At 50.7% G+C, this 23,273-nt stretch overlaps 2 protein-coding genes across 5 annotated transcripts; both read right to left on the bottom strand.

Annotated features, from left to right (window-relative positions):
• Nucleotides 1-39: 39 nt before the first annotated feature.
• INPP5B (inositol polyphosphate-5-phosphatase B) lies at nt 40-16,366 on the bottom strand. Of its 4 annotated transcripts, none has more exons than XM_074555407.1 (22): nt 16,065-16,366; nt 15,046-15,125; nt 14,597-14,694; nt 14,199-14,228; nt 13,591-13,701; nt 10,829-10,922; nt 9,768-9,938; nt 8,173-8,274; nt 7,674-7,788; nt 6,981-7,097; nt 6,507-6,694; nt 5,433-5,544; nt 5,170-5,279; nt 4,131-4,266; nt 3,536-3,646; nt 2,754-2,916; nt 2,365-2,600; nt 2,061-2,174; nt 1,681-1,765; nt 1,256-1,383; nt 664-775; nt 40-226 (listed from the first exon to the last, which is right to left on the bottom strand). In XM_074555407.1, the coding sequence occupies exons 1-22, from the start codon at nt 16,119-16,121 to the stop codon at nt 102-104; spliced, it is 2,595 nt and encodes an 864-aa protein (XP_074411508.1). In that variant the 5' UTR covers nt 16,122-16,366; the 3' UTR covers nt 40-101. The 4 variants fall into 4 exon arrangements, with proteins under 4 accessions (XP_074411508.1, XP_074411509.1, XP_074411510.1 ...); XM_074555408.1 differs by having other exon boundaries at nt 10,829-10,919; XM_074555409.1 differs by lacking the exons at nt 13,591-13,701; nt 14,199-14,228; nt 14,597-14,694; nt 15,046-15,125; nt 16,065-16,366 and adding an exon at nt 13,259-13,543.
• A 706-nt stretch (nt 16,367-17,072) lies between these two features.
• Nucleotides 17,073-22,317, bottom strand: LOC113459935 (uncharacterized). Its single transcript, XM_074555414.1, has 8 exons — nt 22,063-22,317; nt 21,744-21,803; nt 20,591-21,294; nt 20,282-20,380; nt 19,965-20,112; nt 19,697-19,782; nt 18,764-18,859; nt 17,073-18,677 (listed from the first exon to the last, which is right to left on the bottom strand). Exons 1-8 carry the CDS (start codon nt 22,103-22,105, stop codon nt 18,417-18,419), a joined length of 1,497 nt encoding a protein of 498 aa, XP_074411515.1. The 5' UTR covers nt 22,106-22,317; the 3' UTR covers nt 17,073-18,416.
• Between the last annotated feature and the right edge of the window lie 956 nt (nt 22,318-23,273).

Raw genomic sequence — 23,273 nt, 5'->3', positions numbered from 1 at the left:
TATAAAACACCGTGATATAAAAAAAAAAGAGTGCCGGTATAATGTACAAAAAAATATTTTTTTTACAGTAATTCAGTGTCTACAAGTCAGATATAAGTGTGTCATGGCAAATCCTCTTCCCTGACGAGGAATTGTTGGATAAATTGCTGCGCTTTCCTCTTCTCGGCGATGTCGGGAGTGGGGTGGCCAGGAGGAGGCCGCAGTAACAACCCCCCGAACACGCTGGCTGTGGGGAAAGCACAGAAATGTGAAAAAACCCGCCTATTTTATCATTGGATTTTCGCAAATATTCAAATGAATATTATATATGTGTTGTGTTAGAAAGTTATGCTGTGTTAATTCCCTTAAGCAGTGTGTTACATCTGTAACTCTTTGTTTCTATTGTCTCATATTGTCCTAAATCCAAATTGTCCAAATTATTATTACTCTAATTGTATTACTATTTTTGTAACCATTTTATTACTATTAAACTTTTAAAATTTTAAAAACAGGTAATTGGCTTTTTTCACATCTCACATCTTTGGGTTGCTTCCCCAGATTCCTGCTTTTCTGTGGACTATTTGTTATAATAAAAGGTTCAAAGCTCTACAAGCCACCACTGCACTCAGGTATGAAGTGTTTTGTGCATCCCCTCTGAACAGAGGGTTATTTTGCAGGCCTTACCAAGAATATTCACATCCAAATGGTTTTTCCCTGAGTTCTTCAGTAGCTCTCGTAGAAATGCCATCAGATACTCAAACACATTTCTGTGGAACACTGGCAGGTCAGCAATAATCTGAGGAGGGGAAAAAAACCCCACATTTTTATGGGACACTGGTAGGTCAATGAAAATCTGAGGAGGGAAAAAACCCCACAATTTTTGGAGCATTGGTAGATCAGAGATAATCTGAGGAGGTAAAAACACCAACATTTACATTGCAGGCACAGCAATGCCTTCCAGCTGCACCAGCCCCCAAAACCCCCCTGGCTGCAGGTGCCAACAGCTCTTTATAAACTAAAATCACCAATTCCAGATAATTTTTATTAAGAGAGGATTAAGTTACTGAAAGTAAAACTGGGTGACTGGTGTCACCAGAGGCCACATTGCTGCCCTCCCTCAGGGACTGGTGTCACTGAGGCCACTTTGCTGCCCTCCCTTTGGGACTGGTGTCACTGAGGCCACTTTGCTGCCCTCCCCATGGAATTGGTGTCACCAGAGGCCACTTTGCTGCCCTCCCTCAGGACTGGAGCAGGTCCCTGGGGCAGCCAGCAGTACCTGGCAGCTCTGGCTGTAGTTGCTGGCGCTCTCCAGGCAGGAGCTGTAGAACCTGCAGCAGATGACAGGTTCAGGGAGGCTCTCCAGGAACAGCAGCAGGGCCTCTGCCACTGAGTGGTTGCTGCCCACTGACCCAGTGGTTAAGGAAGAGCACAGCACGACCTAGGCTGATCCTATTTCTGCTGAAACATGAATGAACTTTGGGTTAGGTGTCCCAGAACTCTGCCCACAGCTCACAGCTTTGGGTTGATCCCCTGGCCTCCACACGAGCTGTTGGGCACTTGTGTCATTCACTGACATTGTCAGCACTCAGCAGAGGATGACACAGAGCCACGAGGAAATGCAGAGACAGCAACTTAAAAACCTCTCTCAGTTTTGGCACTCTGGCATGGTGAGCCCTCCTGGACATCAGTGTAAAAGGATACAGAAAGTATCGTACATTCCCGTGTCCAAACAGTCTCGGATTTGCTCAAATTCAGATCTGAGGCCTGGCTGCTGAAACAGGTCCTCCTGCAAAGACAACCCAGTGTCAGTCCAAGGAAAACAGAAGAATTGTGAGTAAATAGAACAATATCTTATAATCTGCCTGGAAAGTCTCTCCAAATTGCTGGTACCACCAATCTGCTGATATCTGGACACACAGACATGGTCACTAGCACCAAACATTACAACCTGGGGCATCAGGACCCCTTATCTTCCATGGCCTTTGGCCAAACACACCCAGCTCGTGGTGATTGCTATGACCAGTGTCTTCTTCAAAGCTTAACCCAATGCAAACATCTCATTTTGAGTTTCCAGTGCCAACCTGCTGGGAAGCGTTGCGGTTCAAGTGATCCACCATCATCCACAGCTCTTTTGGGATGTCCATGGGCCTTTCATCCTCAACAGGATCATCACTCATGTCTACTGGCATCAGGGTCTGAGGGAGGGCAGTGTGGGCAGGAGGGAGACAAACAAAAGGTAGCTAGCCAAGCTCTGATTCAACTCGGCAAAAATACTTCACAAAGCTTATACCTGAGAATTGAGACTTCTTAATAAAAACAGACAGGCCTTAGCATCTAGTTTTAATGCTCTTGTGTGTTTGGAAGGGAATCTTGTGTTTAACTCACAAGTCTCCGAATGTATTCTGCTGACATGTCCTGGATTGGTTCCCTCATGTAACACAGTGTATGGATGGGAGAGCCAAAGCAACTTGGCAAATAGTTGCCTGTTACGGATAGAAAATAATCCTTCCCTCTGACAAGATGCAAGACCAAGATATCTTCAAGTTTTTCCTCTCCAGAGTTCAAGCGAGTAGCTGTTGATTTATTAACAAACACCTCCAGCTCAACTGTGATCTCAGCATCTGCCAGAAGATGATAAAAAGCCCAGACTCAGTTACAAGCAGCATGAAACCAACAGCCTGCAAAGAGGCACAGCACTCTCAGAAGTGTGGAGGGAATTAAGCCAGAAGGGAACAACATCAGCTCATGAACATGAGACAAAAGGAGCAGCTCACCTGAGAGCAAGAAGCCCTTGCAGGGATTAGCAGTCAGCCACTCCTTGCAGTAGTTGTACTCATCTGGTTTGCTGATAAATTCAAACTGGCAGGGCACTTGGCCATTGCGGATTGTGAACCTCTCTACCTGCAGCTTCATGTATTTAACATCCTTAAAATGGATCTAGAAACAAATGTCAGTCAGCATCATCAGCCAATTTCACCTTGCTGGAGCAGCAATTCCTGTTCTGTGGTTTAATTATTAAGCAGCAAGAGAAGCAGATTAACCCCTTGCTCCCACCCCATCTCCTCCAGGACTGCAGAGGATCACACGTGCATACTCTGAATGCCAAAGTCCTCTCCATCAGGGGGCCCTTTGAAACAAATGCTGCCCTCAAATAACCACAATAAAATTGAGAATGAGATAGCAGTGGCCTCAAAAGTCTCCTGGGCTTATCTTTATAGTCCCAACACACAAAGCAAATGCTGGTTTGTGACCTTCTTCAGAGCCTTACAATTTTACATTTCATGTTTGAAAGCACAAGTCAGAGCAAGGGTCACAAACCACCTTTTTACTTTCTCTCTTCCCACCTCAGGGAATGACACACCTTGTGTTTCAGCCCTGGACTGTGAATGGAATTCAGCATCTAAACAGGAGCAAAGATTCCTAGGGCTTGCAAATAGAGAGCAGCTGGAAGTCAAAATATTCCACTTTTTGGAACCAGACCCAAGGGTCCAGGATCTGCTGGGGTCTGGGGTTGCTCAGTTCCCTCAGGGAGTGCTGGCACATGGCCATGCCCTACCTCTCTGCGGGACAGTGTCACCGACGGAATGTTGGCATTCTCCAGCTTGTCCAGGGAGCGCACGATTTCCTCAAAGGCTTTTCTGTACAGCTCCTCGTTCACAACCTTCACCTGCAAAGGACACACACTGCACCAGCCAGCACTGACTGTGCCTCTGCAGGACAGCTGGAGCACAGCTGCAAACATGGGAAATCATTTGATTTTAGCAGCACACTGGGGTGTACAACACAGAGAGAGCTGTTTGGAGCACTAATCTCCAAGTTCTTCTCATGATCCAACAGTAAAAGAACCTTGCCATAACCAACAAGAGTCACTCAGTCACTACTAGATCAACCTTTTTTTTCCCCTCAGAAAAAAAAAGAAGTTTGACAAGACACTACTGTGTTCCCAAAGAACACTGGCAAATATTCAGGCTTAACTGCAGTATCATTTACACAACCCTTGCTCAGTGTGGTCAACAATCCCATCTCCATATCTGATCCAGCCCACCTTTCAAGCCATTGTCCCCTGCAGATGCCACAAAAGCAGGAGAGAAAAATGAGCACCCAGGGAATGAGGCCAGCAGGGTTACCTCATCCAGCACTGACAAACTTACCCCAATGTCAAACACTGAGCTCACTGGCTTGTGGTCACTGAGCTTCAGAGCCATGTGGCTGCGATAGCTCAGCTGGGCAATGTTCTGCCCTTTCCAGAGGATCCGGTCACACCAGGCTGGAACACGACACTTCTCACTAAAACAGGGGGAAAATCACCATTTTCAGACACAGTAACAACACTGGGCAGAGCACTGCTCACCCAGACCTTTCCTCCCGTGGTTGAAGCTCATTCTCTATCAAAGTGGCATTTTTAACAGTTTCTTCAGATAGATATAAAAAGTTTTGAGTGTATACTATAGGTAGACGCTCTACTTATAGAGCAGACACTCTACCTCTGAGTGTCTACTAAGGTATCTCTAGCTCATGCTTTACTTCCCACTTCTTCAAAGGTGCAAGATACAATTAACATACAAAGGAATACTCAGGTGTTTTTGACTATGAGAACCATGAAAAATAAGAACTCAGGCTCTACATTTAAAGTTTGCATTTATTTTCACTGACAGCTGCAGAGATTTAATTTCTGCACTTGCAGCTGAAGTTCCTGGTTTGGGGAGACTAGAGGAGCTGCTCTGTGTATACAGCATTACAAAAAGGATGGTTCTTGAAGGCTTTTGAAGAACAGCACAGTTGATTTCATATCAACCCTGGCTGGTCTCACCTGAGCAGGTACAGCAGAGAGCAGCAAAAAATGAGATCCTAAATATTTTGCTTGGGGAAAAACCCAACAAACTAAAAAAGAATTAAACTAGCTAAAAGGATTCATTAACTTTGTTAATGAAGCACCTCTAAGAGGAAACCTAATAGGATTATTATTGGGAAAAAAATTTAGGAATATCTGACAAATAGCTGTAGGAGAAAAACAAGGTAAATAGATGTAAACAGGAGATGAATTTTGGAGTGAAGGGAGAGAACCAGAAATAATTTCAGAACTGTTCCTATTTCCAGCCATTAGACCTGCAATGTTTTTGAGCCTTGTTTTTACTTCCCTCAGTGATAACATCAGCCATTTGTACATCACATCTGAGGCAATCACTGTACCTTGTGTCCCAGTCATCACAGCCCGCATCATACTTGTACGTTGGCTGGAAAGAGATCTCTCCTTCTGTGAAGCCTTCAAAGGCTGCATTTGCCTTCATTTGCCTCTTCAGCTACCAAAGAAAATATGAAAACTTTAATTTTAGGTAATCTCAAGCACAATTTCCATATGGAGTAAAGGGAGACAATGAGCCCAGAAAAGGCCAAGGAGTTGTGTGGTTTGTACTGAGCACCCTCAGCACCATGTGCAGGTGAGACAGCAGTACCTGGTCATACTGGCAAAGCTCTGCAAATGCTTTCTCCTCTACAAGCTGCTTCACTTTTGCCACATCCAGCTCCTCCAGACGGTAGTTGAGGTCCCCCAGCCACAGGATGACACTGAAAGGGAACATAAACTACAATGTGCAGAGGCCTGAAGCTGCCCCAGAGCTCAGCCATGGACAGCAGCTCCACTCTGCATCTCTCCCCATCACAATCACAACCCCTCTGCTGAGCTGCTGTCATCAGGAATAACAACAGTGGAAATTTAAAAGAGAAGCTACCTTTTCTATTTTTGCCATTATTAATCACTGTGGTGCTGTTATTGCTCCACAGTGACTGAATTCCACAGCTGGGGAAGTCAGTGCTTATTCCTGCCCCATCCTCACTCCAGGCTTGAGAATGAAAAAAGGTTTAGGAGAGCACAAGGTGATAAGTGACACCCCTCTGCTGAGCTGCTCTCATCAGGAATAATAACAGTGGAAATTTAAAAGAGAACCTAATTTTTCTCTTTTAGCCATTATTAATCATGGCTCTGCATGTTTGTCACTATCCCTTCATGGCTGGTGTAGTTATTATTGTAGTTATTCCACAGTGTAGTTATTGTAGTTATTCCACAGTGACTGAATCCCACAGCTGGGGAAGTCAGTGCTTATTCCTGCCCCATCCTCACTCCAGGCTTGAGAATTGAAACAAGGTTTGGGAGAGCACAAGGTGATAAGTGACACCCCTCTGCTGAGCTGCTCTCATCAGGAATAACAACAGTGGAAATTTAAAAGAGAAGCTATCTTTTCTATTTTTGCCATTATTAATCACTGTGGTGCTGTTATTGCTCCACAGTGACTGAATTCCACAGCTGGGGAAGTCAGTGCTTATTCCTGCCCCATCCTCACTCCAGGCTTGAGAATAAAACAAGGTTTGGGAGAGCATAAGGTGATAAGTGACCTGTCCAAACCAGGTAAAGCTTTTCTGGCCCCTCCAGCTGACATTTATGGCACTGGGCCCTCTCCTCACCCCCCAGCACATTCTCAGAGTGCTCCCTTGCACATGCCATCACTCCCACAGCCAGAGGGGAAGCATACTCGTGCTTGCCAATAGTGAGAGGGGGCAGGTTTGGGTCAGACTGGCAGAACTGCATCCTGGAGCAGATGTCCTTGAAGTCCTGGTTCCTCCGCTCGTATTCCTCCGTGTGAGCTGCCAGGTGAGAGTTCACAATGCACACGCTGGTGTTGTGGAATTTAAACCTGATGGCAACACCGCCTTTGTTACCCTGAAAGACAAAGATATTAATCAGAAGCTTTCACACTGCAGATGAGTTACTAGCAGTGGACAAGCCAGAAGATTTTGAGACAGAGTGTTTAATTCCAGAGGAAGGAATAGGCTGAAAATGCTAATTAGTGATTGCTTTGAACATTGGTGCACAGCTGGGAATGCCCTGAGCTGGCATGGGGATAGGACTCTCTGCTTCTAGAACCAGCCCTTAGCTGGAGGAATAACCATGCATCCAAGGAGAGGGGCTCTTCCAAATCTCACCCCTTCTCATTTGCCATTCTTACCATCCTCCCCATGATTCCAGTCCCCACAGTCTCAACTTCCACCTCAGAGATGTTCAGAGCCAGTTCTGCCTTCACATACAGCAGGAGCATGATCCCCACCAGCCTCACAAGCTTCACCTGAAAAACACACCCAGTCCATTCCATGCTGCAGTGGAAGAGGTTTGCTGGGAGAAGGCACATCCATCCACAACATGGGTCACCAAAGAGGAAGTTTCAGGATCATCCAGTGCACAGGCCCCCAACAGCACATTTGGAAGGAGCTGGGAGCAACAGGAAGGAGCTGGGAGCAGCATCAGTGAAGGAAGTTGAAGCCCAAAGCAAGAGCTACAGCACAGACACATGGAAGGAAATTCCCTTCAACAACAGAGACAAGAGATGAAGCAGACCTATGGAGCTGGAGCTAAACCAAAAGCAATATTCCTACCAAAATAACTTCACAATTCATTCCACCATACACTGTATTCAGGCATGGAAGAAGGTACAGAACGTCCTATTCTCCTTCCCCAAGACAGCAGGAGCTCCCTTTGAGTGGGGAAACCTGGCTCTGTTTCCCATCCTACCCGTGCCTCACCATCTAAAGAACCTGCACAGCCTCTGAAGACACAGCATTGGGAACAAGAGAAAGCAAAGGGAAAAGAGTGGGAAAAGTGGGAAATGATTCCACACTCAAACCTCCCCAAAAGCCACATTTACCTTTGCGTATTTGGCATCTGGGTGAAGACTATCAGTTACAGCTTTAAACCATTCTTCTTCCTTCGGTGTGTCATTGAAAAAGAAGGCTTCTTTAGTCAGATCAAGCTCCTGGAAACTGAGTTAGAGGAAGGAACCCATGGATGCATGCACTTGTTTATGGCTCTCCAACCCCTTCTCTGGGAAAGAACTAAAATCAGCTTACACTCACTAAATTCATAACTGAAAACTCAAATTTAGTTTTGCTGATTGTAGATGTATGTCAAATGTAAAGCTCAATTACTGTCATTATTACATCAGATGGCATTAAGGATTTTGCAACACTGAGAGGCCAAACCCTACCAGACCAACAACCCTTACAGGCTGTGACACACCCACCCTGGAGCTGTGTATGCACTGCACCAGCGCCAACATTCCTGTGGTGTCCTGGCTGAGCTCCTCTGGGTGACAGAGCCTCCTGCACAGCCCAGGTCAGCGAGGGTGGCCAGGGACAGACACTCACCCCACACAGTAAATGTCTGGAGGCTCAGCATCACACCTCAGCCAGGGCTGCAGGCTCTCCGTGGGTGACTGCCCATTCACGTTGTATGTGCCCACAAAAACCCTGCAAAGACAGTGACAGGACCCCAGAGCTGCAAATTGGGAGAGCAAACTCCCTGCAGAGCCCAGCAAGCAGCACTGCTATTAACCAGTTTGTTTATTAACCATATCATGTTTAATAAATATAACCATATTATATTTAACCATAAATAACCATATTTATAGTTCTATATAACATATATATAGAACTTTTATATATATATATACATATATATACATATATATATACATATAGTTCTATATGTGTGTATATATATATATATATATATATATATATATACACATATAGTTCTATATAACTAATATATAACTTATTCACCATATTATGTTTATTAACCATAAATAATGTTCTACACAACTAACGCGCTGCCAGGGAAAATTAAGAAAGGTGACAAAGTTTAAACCTCTAAAATTATTATCCCAGGAAACAGCACTGCTATTAACCAGTTTGTTTATTAACCATATTAATAAATAGAACCATATTATATTTAACCATAAATAACCATATTTATGGTTATATATATATATATATATATATATATATATATATATATATATAACCATATATATATATAAGTTATATGAATAACTTATATATATATGGTTATAATAGTTTTTTTCTAAAGAAAGGACTGGCAGCAAGATAGCAGCCACAGGACACCTAAATCTGTCAGAGAAAAACAATTTATTGCTCCATTATCAGGACAAACTAACTTTTTTTATATATATAACTAACTATATATATATATATATATATATATATATATATATATATATATACACTATATATATATATATAACTAACTATATATATATAACTAACTTCTTATATATATATATATATATAACTAATATAGTTCTATATAACTAATGTGTTGCCAGGGAAAATTTAAAAAAGTGACAAATTTTAAACCCCTAAAATTATTTAACTACAGCTGCACCTTTACAGATGGATTTTTACAGAAGAACACGTTGTTATACACAAAATGTTAAAGAAAAAAACAGAAATAAGGCTGTAGGAGGGTGCAGCTTGAAATGATAAATTTCTGTGCAGTAGCAGCTTGAAATGATAAATTCGCAGACTGAGATGCATAAAACGATTTCAAACACAGTAAAGTTTTGGTCCTAATTATGTATTTCACTCGAGCTCTTTCTTATGAGCTTGTTGGAAGAACTACATGGATAAGCATTGGACAGAAATGGAGAGGGAGAAGGCTGGATGCATTTCCAGACACTGTCTAAAAAAAGCACCAAAATAAAGTGATTTCAAAAAGGGCATTTCCTCCACCAAGAACCATGAAGAAAGAGACATGAATGAAATTCTGCTCTGCTCATATCTAAAGGTGGAAAGAAAACTGTTCTGGAAAGCATGAATTATACTTTTCTACAGAATTTTCTGTTTGTGGGGACACAGGATGAAACAACAGATGAGTTGTTCCAACAGTCTGTGCTCAGTTACAGCCCACAAAATAAGTTCTTCTCAGGAATGCTCATTACCTGTAGTTCTGGATGTGTGTGTAGGAGTCCTGCATTTGTAAAAGCTGGGATTTAACAATAGTATCTCTGAGCCCAAACTTTGGCTCTGATAAGATTGAGGCCTTGTTCGAAGCCATGACACGCGAGGCCCGGACCTGCTCCGTTCTCACTTCAGGCTTGGCTTTGTTTTGCCTGCAAATGAAAGCAAAACCACAGGTGAAGCCCAGGCTATCCCCCCACCCTAACCAGCATATTTCTGCTACTGAGGCCTTAATTCACATTTTTCTGTCTGTTCACTAAATACAGATAACATTTGGGATAAGCCAAGAAGACTGAAAAGAGCATTTCTTAGCAGGGCTGAGATCTCCAGACAAAACCAGTTTAATTAACTAAAATAACAAATGGTTTTCACCATCCTGGTGCAGCCTGTTGATGCAGAGCAGGCCCTACACCTGGAAAATGATACAAAAACTGAACATCTTCCCTGCTTACTGCAGCAAGGAGAGGTAAATCTCATCTCCCTGTGCCTCAGCCAGGAATGAAGAACTCTGTTTGTTTATAAAACCTTCTGCTGGAAATATTCCAACTCTGCCCAGAGTGGGTGGAGGCAGAGGTGGTTTTATTTTGTGTCTCCTGGATCTGCAAACTCCTTTTGCAAAGGAATAATGCCCCAGCTTGGGAATTCCCAGCAGCAATGGGATGGCATAAATGTAAGGGCAGCATACCAGTGCCAAGGACAGCACATGGGCAGACTCTGAATGATTTGCATCAGGGTCCACAAAGTCCTGGGAACTGGAAAATCAAACTGTAACATTTTAAGAGTGTATCTATGAGACACAGTGGCTCTAAGCCAAAGCTCTCTGAATTAAAAATAAACAATGCTAGCAGGTCCTGTCCCACTAAACAACCAAAATAGGCCCAAACAGGGAGGATTGTAGGGAGAGGGAGTGGAATGAAATTTCCACTAATGTTTTGACAGCATGTTTATGCTGAATTTTTTTTTCTCTTTTAACTAGAACCTGCAAATTCTCATTTTAAAAAGCTGACAGCTTCTATAGAGTCCCCCACCTCTGTGCACTGACCTGGGAGAGCTTCTATCAGTGCTGTCGTGGCTGCAGCTCTGACTGCCTGCAGCTTTTTTCCCATTTTGTTTGACACCTTCAGAGCCAACCACTTCTAGAGGAGAAAAGAACAAAAAACAACCAACAAAAAGTTTCACTTTAAACACAAAGTGTTCTTCCATTTATCAACATGCTTATGTAAACACTGGTAAAAAATCTGTGGGCAGAAAATAATTTAGATTTGTCTGTGGAAAAACAAAGTACCCCACAGTCTCTCTTTCAGCTATCTGACAGATTTAGCTTACTCTGACCCAAGTATTGTGTGATGATGCAGCAGAGGAAGGAACTACAGGAGCCACAGAGAGCAGCACTGTCCTCTGTGGGAGCACTTGCTGCTGCCTCTCCTTTACAGCTAAGCTGAAGCAGGACTTAACAGCACAAAATCCAGAGCTTTACCCCCAGGAATCTGAAAAATTTATGTTAATAGCAGATTTTTCCTTTCTGAAGCAAGACAGGAAGTACAAAGAAAGGGGGGAAAGGGAAAAAAACAAACCCAGAGTTCCATTTAAAGGGTTTCTGCCTATCTTGCTGGGTATATCTGCAAATACCCAGCAAGGGACAGGTGTCAAGGGCCATAAAGAGTCACACCAGGGAGCCACTGAACCTCAGCAGAAACATCTGCCCCAAAGCAAGCTGCACGTTCCTAAAACAGTCACAGGGCTGCTACCACACAGATCGAACTAACCACAGCAGTGACACCGAACACATCACACTACCTTAGCAAAATCTGACCAGTCTCTCAGCACTTTGTTTCAGTTACAATGTTCTGCTCCTACAAGTTGCAAAATAACAGTTAAAAAAGAGGGTTCTGGGGGAGGGCTCTGTGTTTGAGATGCAAAGCCAGCAATCTTACAATCATGCTCCTTAGCACACAAATCTAATGCTGATGTAGAAATTGTTAAGACTGTTGGGTTCTAGGCATTCAGCTGAGCTTCTCCTCCAGTGAACACAACACAGAAAAATTAAGATGTTATTGCTGTCACAGAACATTCTGCAGAACACGAGCACACAACAGAAATAGAACTTGCAGTACTTCACCCAGGCCCTCGGGATACAAACCAGATGACAAGAAGTGGCCAAATTCTCAGCCTGGATAACCTCCTCTGCCCAGGAGCCTTCTGAGAATAGACTGTGTAAGAGGATTTATCAGAGCCTGGACGCAGCAGAGCACATGACTGAAACCTCACTGCAGATCACACAGCTCAAGTCAAGCAGAACTGACCAGGACACACAGAGATGCACTGGAAATGTGGGCCCAGGGACACAGCAGTTTCTCCATGGGTGTTGAGAGCTCAGTTACTGCTCCTTGGACCTCTGCAGGCTCTCCCACTAACAGCCATGCAACATCCCTTGAGAGTGAGTGACAGGAGCCAACCTGAACTTCACCTCAATGGACAATGGTCACTTTTGTGCCAAGAAAAGAGCAGATTCCCAGTCTTTACTACCATGCCACTCACCAGTGTGCAGAAGGCATTACTGCAGAATGGAAAGGTGTGTGACCCTGCTGCTGTCACAACTCCTACCTGATCCAAAGATCAGAGTTACATCACACCTTGCATTCTAACCTCATGGGCAGAAATCAGCTTTAGGTAGGATTCTCCTAAGAAAGAGATTAGCTTTGGAAAAAGGCTGTTTCCTTAAGTATGTTTATACCTAGCCACAGATTTCTGTAGCCAGAGGGATCTATATGGTAGCACTCTGAAGTGGAATAATGACCTTGTTCAATAATTGAACTGAGCACAGAAATACAGAGCAACATGCAGAGATTACAGGAGGACTCAATTGCACAGGATTTGCAGTTAAATGAGATCCAAGCAGGAATAAAGGCATTAATGCTAAAAATGTGCAGTGATATTACAGAACAGCAGGAAAACATATCATATCTCCTGGATAAACAGGATTCATGCTTAGCGTCCAAAGAGGAGAATTAAATTAGCCTGTCATGCAAGCAGAGCAGCAGGGCACAGCAAAACGCCAACATTCGCGTTTTGAACCCCACACTGACTTCCAGGAACTGCCTTAGCTCTGAACCTTCGCAAAGCGGGAAACCACCGAGCCCGGCGAGCGGCGGGGCCAGCGGAGGAGGCGCCGGAAGAGCCGGCGGAGCCGACCCGGGCGCACGGGGCTGGCACCGGGCGGCGAAACCAGCGGAGCCCCGGCGGTCAGTGCCCGGCAGCAGCTCCGAGCCCGCTGCCCGCGGCGGAGCTGCCCCGGAGCTGCCTCGGAGCTGCCCCGGAGCTGCCCCAGAGCCGCCTCCCGGCCCCGGCCGCGCCGCGGAGCTCCGGCAGCGCCGGGCGGGCTCTCAGCCCTGCCCCGGCCGCGCCTCCCCGCCCAGACAGACAGACGGACAGACGGACACACAGACCCACCCCGGCGGGTCCCCGCGCTCACCTCGGCAGGACCGCCCGCCCGCGGACATCGCCGCAGCTCGGTGCCCCGGCCCGGCCCGGCCCCAGCGCCCGCCCCAGCCCGCCCCGATCCGCCCCCGGCAGCCGCAGCCGCGCCCGCCCGGCCTCGGGCCCGCGGAGCGGCCGCTGCCTCTGTCCCGGAACACCGAGCGTCGCTGCCGGGGTGCTCACGGCCGGGAATCGCGGCTCATGGCAGTGCTGAACGAGTTCCAGCAGGGAGAGGCCGGCCCCGCTCCTCCACACGCGGGAGGGACGGACGGACAGACAGACGCCGCAGCTGCACCCGAAGGGACCCGACACGGAGAGAGCTCGTACCTGCGCTGCACCTGCTGAGCTCCTGCAGGAAGGTGCGCGTGTGGGAGCCGAAGGGCAGCTGCACCGTGAGCCGATCGTCCGCTGAGCCGATCTGCACGGTCACGTCCGAGCCTGCGGACAGCGGGAGAGAAAACTCCGGTGGGTCGTGCTGACAAACCTGAGCTTGTCTCCTGACAAACCTTCCCAAACTGAGCATCTCCTGACAAACTTTCCCAAACTGAGCTCTGCCACAGTCTGTGTGCACATGCACACAGCCCTTGGCAACATCTCCCCATGCCTTCTTACCATCTTCCTTTCCAAAGTTTTGCATGAGAATTACCCTTAAAATACAAAAATTATAATTTATAATATTTTTATTCTGCTTGTTCAGGGGTAATAATTAATCTTCCAGCAGCAGTTTAAAAATATATGGAAATGAGTACCCTTGGTTGCATGGGGCTGGCAATGCTCATTAGCAGCAGGTAAGAATGGCCAACAGCATGGAAACTGCCCGAGCAGAGCACAACCCCTCCCCAGTCAGCTCCTCTGTGGCCAAGAATCCCCCAGTCAGTCCTGCCCCAGTGCTGGCCCAGGCCCCAGAGCACCTGTAACACAGGCACAGAACTCACCAATGACGTGAAGGTCACTGTCCAGTACAACTGCAAAAGTAAGACAAAGTTCAGTTGAAAGCTAAAGCAACAGATTTTCAGACCATGCTGATACTTCTCCAAACTCCAAATGTTCCCTGCAGGAACAGGGGCAGGCAGAACAAACCTGGGGGCAGGGGCTGTGGCTGGGGCCTGGTGGGACAGAGGCACTCTGCTCCTCACAGGGCCCTGCCAAAAATGCCATGTGGTGCACAACTTTCACCAAAGATAACAAACTTGAAAAACATGAAGGCAGGATAGGTTGCAAATTTCAGGCAGCAGGAGAGCAGAATAAATTGCAAATTTCAGGAAGCAGGAGAGCAGAATATGGACACCAAACCCCTTCATCCCAGTCTTTGGGACTGACAGTGCGTCAGTACCTTCTTCCACTGCAAACTCATCAGTGATGGGGATCACCCTCTCCAGCCAGACGTCCTCAGCTGTGATGGCCATCCGCCGGTGGGTGTACACATAGATCCTGCAGGCACAGGGCAGCACGGGGGCAAAGCCTCCTCAGCTCTGCGTGTCTGACAAAGACAAACCCACACCCCATCCCACCCAGCACCACAGCCACAGCACCACAGCTCGCACAGCCCCATGCAAACCCCAAACCGACTCCTCAACCCAGTGCCCACCCACCTGCTCCCCCATCGCTTAAATAATGTGTGTGCAGGGCAGAGCAGCTCATGGGACTTCTCTCTGAGCACCCATAGCATCAAGGCACCATGTTCAAACTGGACTGCAGCCCTTGGGATGGGAAGGGGATCTCAGGAGGCTCCCCTGAGTTCTCTGGGTGCTTTCCCTGCCCGCCCCGCGCTCTGGTACCCACGCGTGGTGCCCGCGGCACTCCACCAGGCCCAGCAGCCGGCTCTCCACGCTGTCCCCCGAGGGCAGCAGCGCCTGCACCGCCTGGACCGCGGGTCAAGGAACCGTGGGGCAGCAACGGGAGCGGGGACGCGGCGGGGAGAGCCAGGATCGGGGCGGGGACCGGCGGGAGGAGCGGGGATGGAGCGGAGGGAGCGGGGATGGAACGGGGGGAGCGGGGATGGAACGGAGGCAGCGGAGATGGACCGGAGGGAGCGGGGACGGAGCGGAGGGAGCGGGGATGGAGCGGAGGGAGCGGGGATGGAGCGGAGGGAGCGGGGATGGAACAGAAGGAACGGGAATCGGCGGGAGGGAGCGGGGATGGAGCGGAGGGAACTACGGGGACTGCGGGAGGGAGCAGCGGCAGCAAACGGGAAGGAGGGGACGGGGATGGACCGGAGGGAGCGGGGAGGGAACGGAGGGAGCGGGGACGGACCGGAGGGAGCGACGGGGATGGCGGGAGGGAGCGACGTGGACAGCCCGGATGGAGTAGCGGCAGCAAACGGGAAGGAAGGGACGGGGATAGCCCGGAGCTGGGAGCGATGGGGACAGCCCGGAGGGAGCCGCGGGGACAGCCTGGAAATGGGGGCAACGGGAACGGTGGGGGTGAGCAGCGGCAGCAAACGGGAAGGAGGGGACGGGGACGAACCGGAGGAAGCGATGGGAGCAGCCCGGAGTGAGCCACGGAGACAGCCCGGAGGGAGCGATGGGGACAGGCCGGAGCTGGGAGCAACGGGAACAGCGGGAGGAAGCAGCGGCAGCAAACGGGAGGAAGCCATGGGGCCAGCCCGGAGCTGGGAGCGATGGGGACAGCGGGAGGGAGCCCCGGGGACAGGCCGGAGCTGGGAGCGATGGGGACAGCGGGAGGGAGCCCCGGGGACAGGCCGGAGCTGGGAGCGATGGGGGCAGCGGGAGGGAGCGATGGGGACAGCCCGGAGCAGTAAGCGCGGCGGCACCGCCACCCCGGCGCCGATGGAAGGATACGATCCGGCAGGTCGCCCCCGCCGCCAGGCTCTCCTGGATGGCCACCGACTGGTCCATGGCCGGGGCCCGGAGCCTGTCCCGGCCGCTGCGCGCTCGGCGCTGGCGCAACGCGATGAGCGCGGCTCCCCCCCCGGGGCCGCCCCCGCCGCCGCTCCGTTATCGCCCCGGGAGCGGCCGGAAATAACGGGGAGCACCGGGGGGAGCGGCCTGGCCCGGCACGGACGGCGGCCGGGCGGGTTCTGCGCGGAGGGATGCGGAGCACGGGGGAGGCACGGCACGGCACGGCACGGCCCGAACGCGGCCGGCCCCTCCCGGAAGGAAAGGGGGACTGAGAGGGGGAACGCTGGGCTCGGCAGGCATGGGAAAGGATCATTTCCACGGAAAAGCGCGAGATGCTCTTGGTTTTAGCAGCCCCTTGAATTATTTTTTTAGTAGCCCCTTGAATTTTTTTTTTTTTTTTTTTTTTTTTTTTTTTTTTTTTTGTTGAATATCAAGATGACCCAGCACAAAGCCGTTATTCAAATTAATTAATGCGGAGTGTGGGAGTAAGTAAGTGCTGTAAAATACCACCCCGAGCTTTTTGCAGTGTCGAGACGGATGTATCTCCTTCCACGGATGCAGATCGAAAGTTAGGGAAAGCCCGAGTGGTCTCGGTCAGTGACAGACCTGCAGCACTTCCCCCTAATCCAGAAGCGGGTGAGTCCCACTTCTCTGCTCACCAAAGTACAAGAGAACAGCCTGAAAACGCTGCTCTGAGCCCCAAACCTTTCAAGAATTGTGGTGCTGGGCTGTGTTTCTAAAACAGAACAACCCTTGACGTGAATACACTGACACTGAAACAAGCTAAACACACACCCAAAGGCTGAGCTGCGGTTTTACTGTACCAGAACAGGCTCTGCAGCGTGGGAAGGGCCGGCTGTGGTAGAATGACGTGGTTTTTTATTTCATCCACCCCGTTAGGGCTGGCACTGCTCCACGAGGGCCAGCGCCGCTGATTCTCCTTGCTGGGAAAGCACACGAGGCTCCAAGGGCTCAGACCCACCCAGCCCAGCTCTGCCGCCCTCCCACAGCTCACACTGTGCTCAGCCACACTCCACACACAGCACCAAAGGCGGCTGACACAAAGAGCTTTTAATATTTTGGAATATGTTCTCCAAGGAACCAGTGGCAGGGAACAGCACCACAGGTAATTCAGCCTGGCCATGCTCTGTGTGCTCACCTCTGGGCTCTGCTTCAGCAGCAGAGAACCACAGATGTGAAACAGAACCATCTAAAACTTGAGATGCTTTTAGATTAATCCCACTTCCCCGCCTGAGGCTGGGGAAGAAACACAAAGTTGCTGTTTTACATACACAGGCAAGAAGCTTTTCACTTTGGAGCTGTCAGAGGGGTGCAGGGAGACTGGGCCACAAGCAGGTCATTGATTAGAGCAGCCCCTGTGCCAATGCAGGATTTGGGGGGTTTTAAGGAGGCCTAAAACCTCCTTTAAGGAGGCCTAAAACCCCCTTGTTCCAGCTCCTGAGGTCCCCCGTTCCAGCATCCAAATTAGCTTGCAGATCTCTCAGACCTACAGGATTTGGGCAGGGTAGGATAGAACCCCTTGGTGTAGATTTCTAGGTGGACAGATGAAGTGCTTTTCCTCTGGGAGAAGGGAAAATCTTGTTTTCAAGTGCTTAAACTTTACTGAAATGGCAGGACTCACCCATGCTGGGATGGTGCAGGATGCAGAGTGCAGCTTGAGGGGGGGTTTAGGATCCACAGCAGGGTCCTATGGGCCTCAAGGGCTTAAAGGGGGGGTTTGGGATCAACAGCAGGGTCCTATGGGCCTGATGGGGGGTTTGGGATCAACAGCAGGGTCCTATGGGCCTCAAGGGCCTAAAGAGGGGATTAGGATCAACAGCAGGGTTCTGTGCAGGGTGAGTAGTTAAACTTTACTGAAATGTCAGGACTCACCCATGCTGGGATGGTGCAGGATGCAGAGTGCAGCTTAAGGGGGGGTTTAGGATCAACAGCAGGATTCTATGGGCCTCAAGGGCCTAAAGGGGGATTTAAGATCAACAACAGGGTGCTATGGGCCTGATGGGGGATTTAGGATCAACAGTAGGGTCCTATGTAAAGTGACCCTCAAGGGTTTAAGGAGCGTTTAGGATTGGCAGCAGGGTCCTATGCAGGGTGAGCAAAGTGCCCCCCACGGATGTGCAGCTGCCCATGAGCAGATGCAGAGGGCTCAGACACCCTGTTGGTGGCACAGGGACAGTACACAGGGTGTTTGCTAGCAGCCTTGGCTGAAGGCAGAGAGCAGCAGATCCTACTGATCCTACAGGAGAGGCTGTGGAGCTGCCTGGCTGCTGCCTACCCCCAGAGGGAGGTGGAGACCCTGAAATTCAGGAGGAGAACCACCCCACATGCCATGAGCTGCAGGAGTGGGGCCAGTGCTGCCTGCCCAGCACTGTTGAGGTGAACTTTGCCATCCAGTTTCAGACAGCTGCCCTTTGGGGTGGCTGGGCAGCACTCCTGGTAGCAGGCAGCCTTCACCCCAGCAGCACAGGCTGGTTTGGCAGCCTTGCAGGCTCTGCTGCATCCTGCCATGTAATTCAAGCCCATCTTCTTCATCTGGAAGGAGAGAGACGTTAGCCTGGGGGTCATGCCTTTAGGATTAGCATTACAGGAACACAATGCTGTGCAGCCCCAGGCCATACCTCACAGAAGTCCTGTCCCAAAATGCATCTAGTGGTGGTTTTCCTGCCTTTGAAACACTGGTCACCACGACAGGAAAATGCTGCGCACACTTTGCCCTGTGAGAGAAAGGACAGGGAGATGCCATCTGTCCATCAGGACAAAAACTGCATTTAGGACAGCCCTGGGCTCCTCTCCATCCCCCTCTGCTCTGCTGGTTTTTGTGCTATCAGGCATTTGAGATCCAGAGATAAAGGAGTATTCTGAAACTGCAAGAAACTTCTGAGAGACCAGCAGAGCAAGCAAGTTTCAAGCCTCTTTTTCCTTCCTCTTAAGAGGGCTCTGTAGAGATAAGCTCCTTCCTCTCCTCTAGGCTCAGGAAGGGGCTGCAGAGCCCAGTGGGGTCTCACCCTCCTGCAGCTGCAGGAAGGCTCATCCATCCCATGGTGAGATCAAAGTGATGAGAGTGCTGCTCGGGGGAGCAAACCTGATGGAGAGAAGGCTCATCCATCCCATGGTCAGATCAAAGTGCCTGAGCTGGTGTGAGTGCTGCTCTGGGGAGCAGGACTGATGGACAGGGACAAGGCCCAATGCACAGGGCTCCTCATGGGCTCCTTACTTCCAGTAAATACTCATTCCAATACTCATTCAGGGTTTGTTGCCCTTCCAGAGTCAGTGTTTACCCCATAAATCAAACGGAGGAGGGACCTTTTTGTGTCCCCTGGCTCAGGGGTGAGCTCAGCCACCCCAGCAGCCCCAGCCCCATGGGTGCAGCCCCAGCCCCATGGGTGCAGCCCAGGCCCATGGGTGCAGCCCCAGACCCACGGGTGCTGCCCCAGGCCCATGGGTGCAGCCCCAGCCCCATGGGTGCAGCCCCAGACCCATGGGTGCAGCCCACTCCCATGGGTGCAGCCTCAGACCCATGGGTGCAGCAGCCTCTCCTGCTGGGTACCTACATTCTGGGGGGGAGCCCGGGGGGTGCTGCTGGTGCTGCTGGTGGTTGTCAGTGGCACTGGGGCGGTGGTGGTGGGTGCCAGGTCACCTGCAGACACACGAGGAGCCCCGTGAGGCTGGGACAGCCCACACAGAGCCAGATTCACTAGCACTGCCAGGGCCACCCTGCCTCTCACCCAAGCACAGGGTGACCCCAAAAGGGAGGCAGAAGCAGCACAGCCCCTCTGGGTTGTGCCCATCAGAATAAAGCAGAACAAAGCTGGGCCATACCGTAGGCTGTGGCGTTGAGCTGCAGGCAGAGAGGGCCAGCACAGCACTCCAGGGCACAGGGCTGCCTGCTGCTGTTGGTGCTGCAGGGCTCCATGCTGCACCCCCTGCTGCAGCCCGCCGTGTAGTTGGTGCTGGAGAAACGATAGAGCTGCAAGGAAGGGGCAGAGCAAAGGGTGAAGTGAGTGTGGAGAGTGGCTGCCATAAAAAACCAGAAATTACTGACAGGCTGTCAGAGAGGAAAGGGAGATGGAGACAGATTTGATAGAGCAGTGTGGGTTGCTGAGGTTTTCCCTGGCGCAGCCCCTGGCAGCTCGTACCTGGCAGTGAGTCTGGTTATGGCAGGTGGCTGTTGTGTTGGCATGGGCTCCATCCTGGTAACACCGCTCTCCTGAGCACTGAAAGCTCTGGCAGGTTTGCTGGAGGGACACCAGGGTGTCACTGCAGGGCTGTCCCCAAGCACAGCCTGGCTGCCTGCAGGGGCCACCCCCACCTGGCCACCCTCTGGGCTCCCCTCCACCACGGGAGATGCTCCCATGGCCCTCCTGTGACCAACCAGCCGGGCAGGTGACACCGTCCATGGGGCAGCAACAGCCCAGAAATTCCCCTCTTTCCATTCCTTGCCTTACCATGGTCTCCTCTGCTCCCTCCATAGAGGTGTTGGTGGCCACCAGAGAGGCATTGGTGGGGGTGGCCACCACTGTGGCATTGTTGGTGACCACCACCACTGAGCTGTTCCCGGTGGATGCTGAAGCCTCCTTGGTAGCTGCCACCACCACCACGGCATTCTTGGTGGCTGCTGAGGTGTTCTTGGTGGCCATGGTCACCATTGAGGTGCTCTTGGTGGCTGCTGAAGCCTCCTTGGTAGTTGCCACCACCATCATGGCATTCTTTGAGGCTGCCAAGGTGTTCTTGACGGCCATGGTCACCATTGAGTTGCTCTTGGTGGCCATGGTCACCATTGAGGTGTCCTTGGTGGTTGCCAATGCATTCTTGGTGGCCCTGACCACCACCAAGTTGTTCTTGGTGGCCATCGAGGCCTCCTTGGTAGTCACCACCACCACGGCATTCCTGGTGGTTGCTGAGGTGTCCTTGGTGGCTGCCAATGCGTTCTTGGTGGCCGCAGAGGTGTTGGCAGTGGCCACCACTGCAGCATTCTGGGTGGTGGCCACCACCATGGCATTCTTGGTGGCCGCCACCACTGCAGCATTGTGGGTGGCCACTGAAGGGTTCTTGGTGGTCACAGCCACCTTCTTGGTGGTCACTGCTCCTACCAAGGCTTTCCTGGTGGCTGCTGAGGTGTCCTTGGTGGCCATCACAGCTGTGCTGTGCGCTGGAAAACAAAAAACTCCTGCTTGGAGAAGGAGACACCAAGGAAGGGACAATGTGCTCAGCAAGCCCTGTGTCCCTTCCTGAGCCATGGCACAGTCCAGAGGGACCTGTGGGAAGCATCTGGCACACTGTGGCCAGGAGATGAAATGGAAAATGGCCACAGGATGTCCCCAAGAGGGTTCACTTGCAGCCACCAAGTAGGCAGCACAAGGAAGCAGGTGGGGGCCAGCAGCCACCACAGCAGCGCTGTGTGGGTGTCACAACAGCCTGTCCCTCCCACTTCCAGCCATACTGCCTGGCAAGGACAGGTTTTATGGGAAAATGTTCCTCACCCATCCTGCAGCTCTGTCCTACAGAGCACAGCCTGCAGAGGACAGGCACAAAGTCATCACTCTGCCTGTGCCCCACTCCCTGCAGCACCTCAGATTTCCCTTTGGGTACAGAACTCACCTGCTGTGGCAGGAGAGTCCTGAAGAGAGAGTTGCAGAGCCAAGATGCAGAGCAGGAGGCCTGGAATGGAGTGGGAATGCCTGAGAGCAGCACAGAGAGCCCTGCTGTCTGCCTTACCCAGCCAGCAGCACAGGCAAAATCCTTGAACAGACAGGCAGGGATGCTCCTCCACCTCCCCAAAGCCCCAGGTGAGCTCAGGGAGGCTTCTAGCACAGGCCCAACAGCTGGAGCAGAGATGGGGGACAGACAGGCAGACAGACAGACAGACAGACAGACAGACAGGCAGACACTGCTCCCTGTGCTGACACAGCCCCCTTACCTCGAGTGTGGGGCCCGAGCCGTAGGTGTCCAGCCATCCTCATCCTCCAGCAGCTGCACCTGGAGCTGGCAGGGGCACAGGGGTCAGAGCTCACCCAGGTGCAGGGGGGACAGCCCAGGACAGCTCTGTGCTGTCCCCGCAGTGCCCAGCCCCAGGACAGCTCTGTGCTGTCCCCGCAGTGCCCAGCCCCTCCTGGAGGCTCCCCAATCCCCCGTGGCTGCTGACGGGGATCAGGAGCCCCGGGGATCTCTGCGTGTGCTGTTGGTGTGGCAACAACTCCCTGGGGTCACAGCCCTGCAGGCAGCTGCCACCAGCAGGGCTCGGGGTGACACAGGGAAAAGCGGAGATGGGACCTGGTTCTCCATCCTCTATTTGCATTCCAAATGTTGAGCTGTTTTGCTAAGGAAATAGTGGAGGTGTGACCCCAAACAGGCTCCAAAGCCAAGTTCTCCAAGGGGAATGGTAATACTCCCCTCTTGTTTTATGATTTAGGCTGAATCACCATTCCCCCAGGACCTGGAGGGGCTGAAGCTGAATCAGAGACCTCCAAGGCTTCAGAAAGAGCCAGCTGGCACCTCACCCTGCAAACCAGCCCAGAACAGCTCTGGACATCCACACTGAGCCCAGGGCTCACAAGGAACAACAAGGCAACACAAGGAACAACAACAAGGATGAGCCTGACACAGCCTCATCCCAGAACAAGCTTCCCCCCAGGCAGGGAAATACCCCACAGCACTGACTCACCTGTCTGCTGCTCCTGGAGCCCCAGCACACCTCGGGCACTGCCAGCACCTCTGAGCAGCTGCTGTGGCACAGCCCCACCCCTGGCACCCGCAGGGAAGGGTCACATGCAGCTCCACAGGGACAGAGGCTCAAATGTCCCTGTACAGCAGTGGGGAAAGGGCTTGTGAGGTGGACGTGTCACACAAAGGGCTTGTGAGGTGGACATGTCACAGACATCTTTTATGAAAAATCTTTTCTTTAAGATTTTTCCTCCTGAGAAGCTGAGAGGCCTCAGGAACAAAATGTAAACATTGATTATCTGCTGCTGTGGAATGCAACAGGTAGATCTTTGATTAGCCCATGTTGGTTGTTTCTAATTAATGGCCAATCACAGTGACCTGGCTCAGACAGAGAGCTGAGCCACAAACCTTTGTTATCATTCTTTCCTATTCTATTCTTAGCCAGCCTTCTGAAAAAAAACCTTTCTT

Source organism: Zonotrichia albicollis, chromosome 20, assembly GCF_047830755.1.
Source record: "Zonotrichia albicollis isolate bZonAlb1 chromosome 20, bZonAlb1.hap1, whole genome shotgun sequence".
NCBI classification, from domain to species: Eukaryota; Metazoa; Chordata; class Aves; order Passeriformes; family Passerellidae; genus Zonotrichia; species Zonotrichia albicollis.
Note: the sequence above shows the minus strand (reverse complement) of the source record. Positions and strands in the feature narration are given on the sequence as shown.

Bases quoted from the DNA above. Each gene is read 5' to 3' on its own strand.
- INPP5B (XM_074555407.1), bottom strand. From the start codon at position 16,121: ATGGACCAGTCGGTGGCCATCCAGGAGAGCCTGGCGGCGGGGGCGACC. The intron at 3,647-4,130 runs GTAAGTTTGTCA...TGTCCTTTGCAG, and splicing joins GCTCAGTGTTTGACATTGGG to GTGAAGGTTGTGAACGAGGA. The intron at 1,384-1,680 runs GTATCCTTTTAC...CCACTGGGTCAG, and splicing joins GGGAATGTACGATACTTTCT to TGGGCAGCAACCACTCAGTG.
- LOC113459935 (XM_074555414.1), bottom strand. From the start codon at position 22,105: ATGAGGATGGCTGGACACCTACGGCTCGGGCCCCACACTCGAG. The intron at 20,381-20,590 runs GTAAGGCAAGGA...GTGTCCCTCCAG, and splicing joins AGGGAGCAGAGGAGACCATG to CAAACCTGCCAGAGCTTTCA. The intron at 18,678-18,763 runs GTATGGCCTGGG...CTCTCCTTCCAG, and splicing joins TGGGACAGGACTTCTGTGAG to ATGAAGAAGATGGGCTTGAA.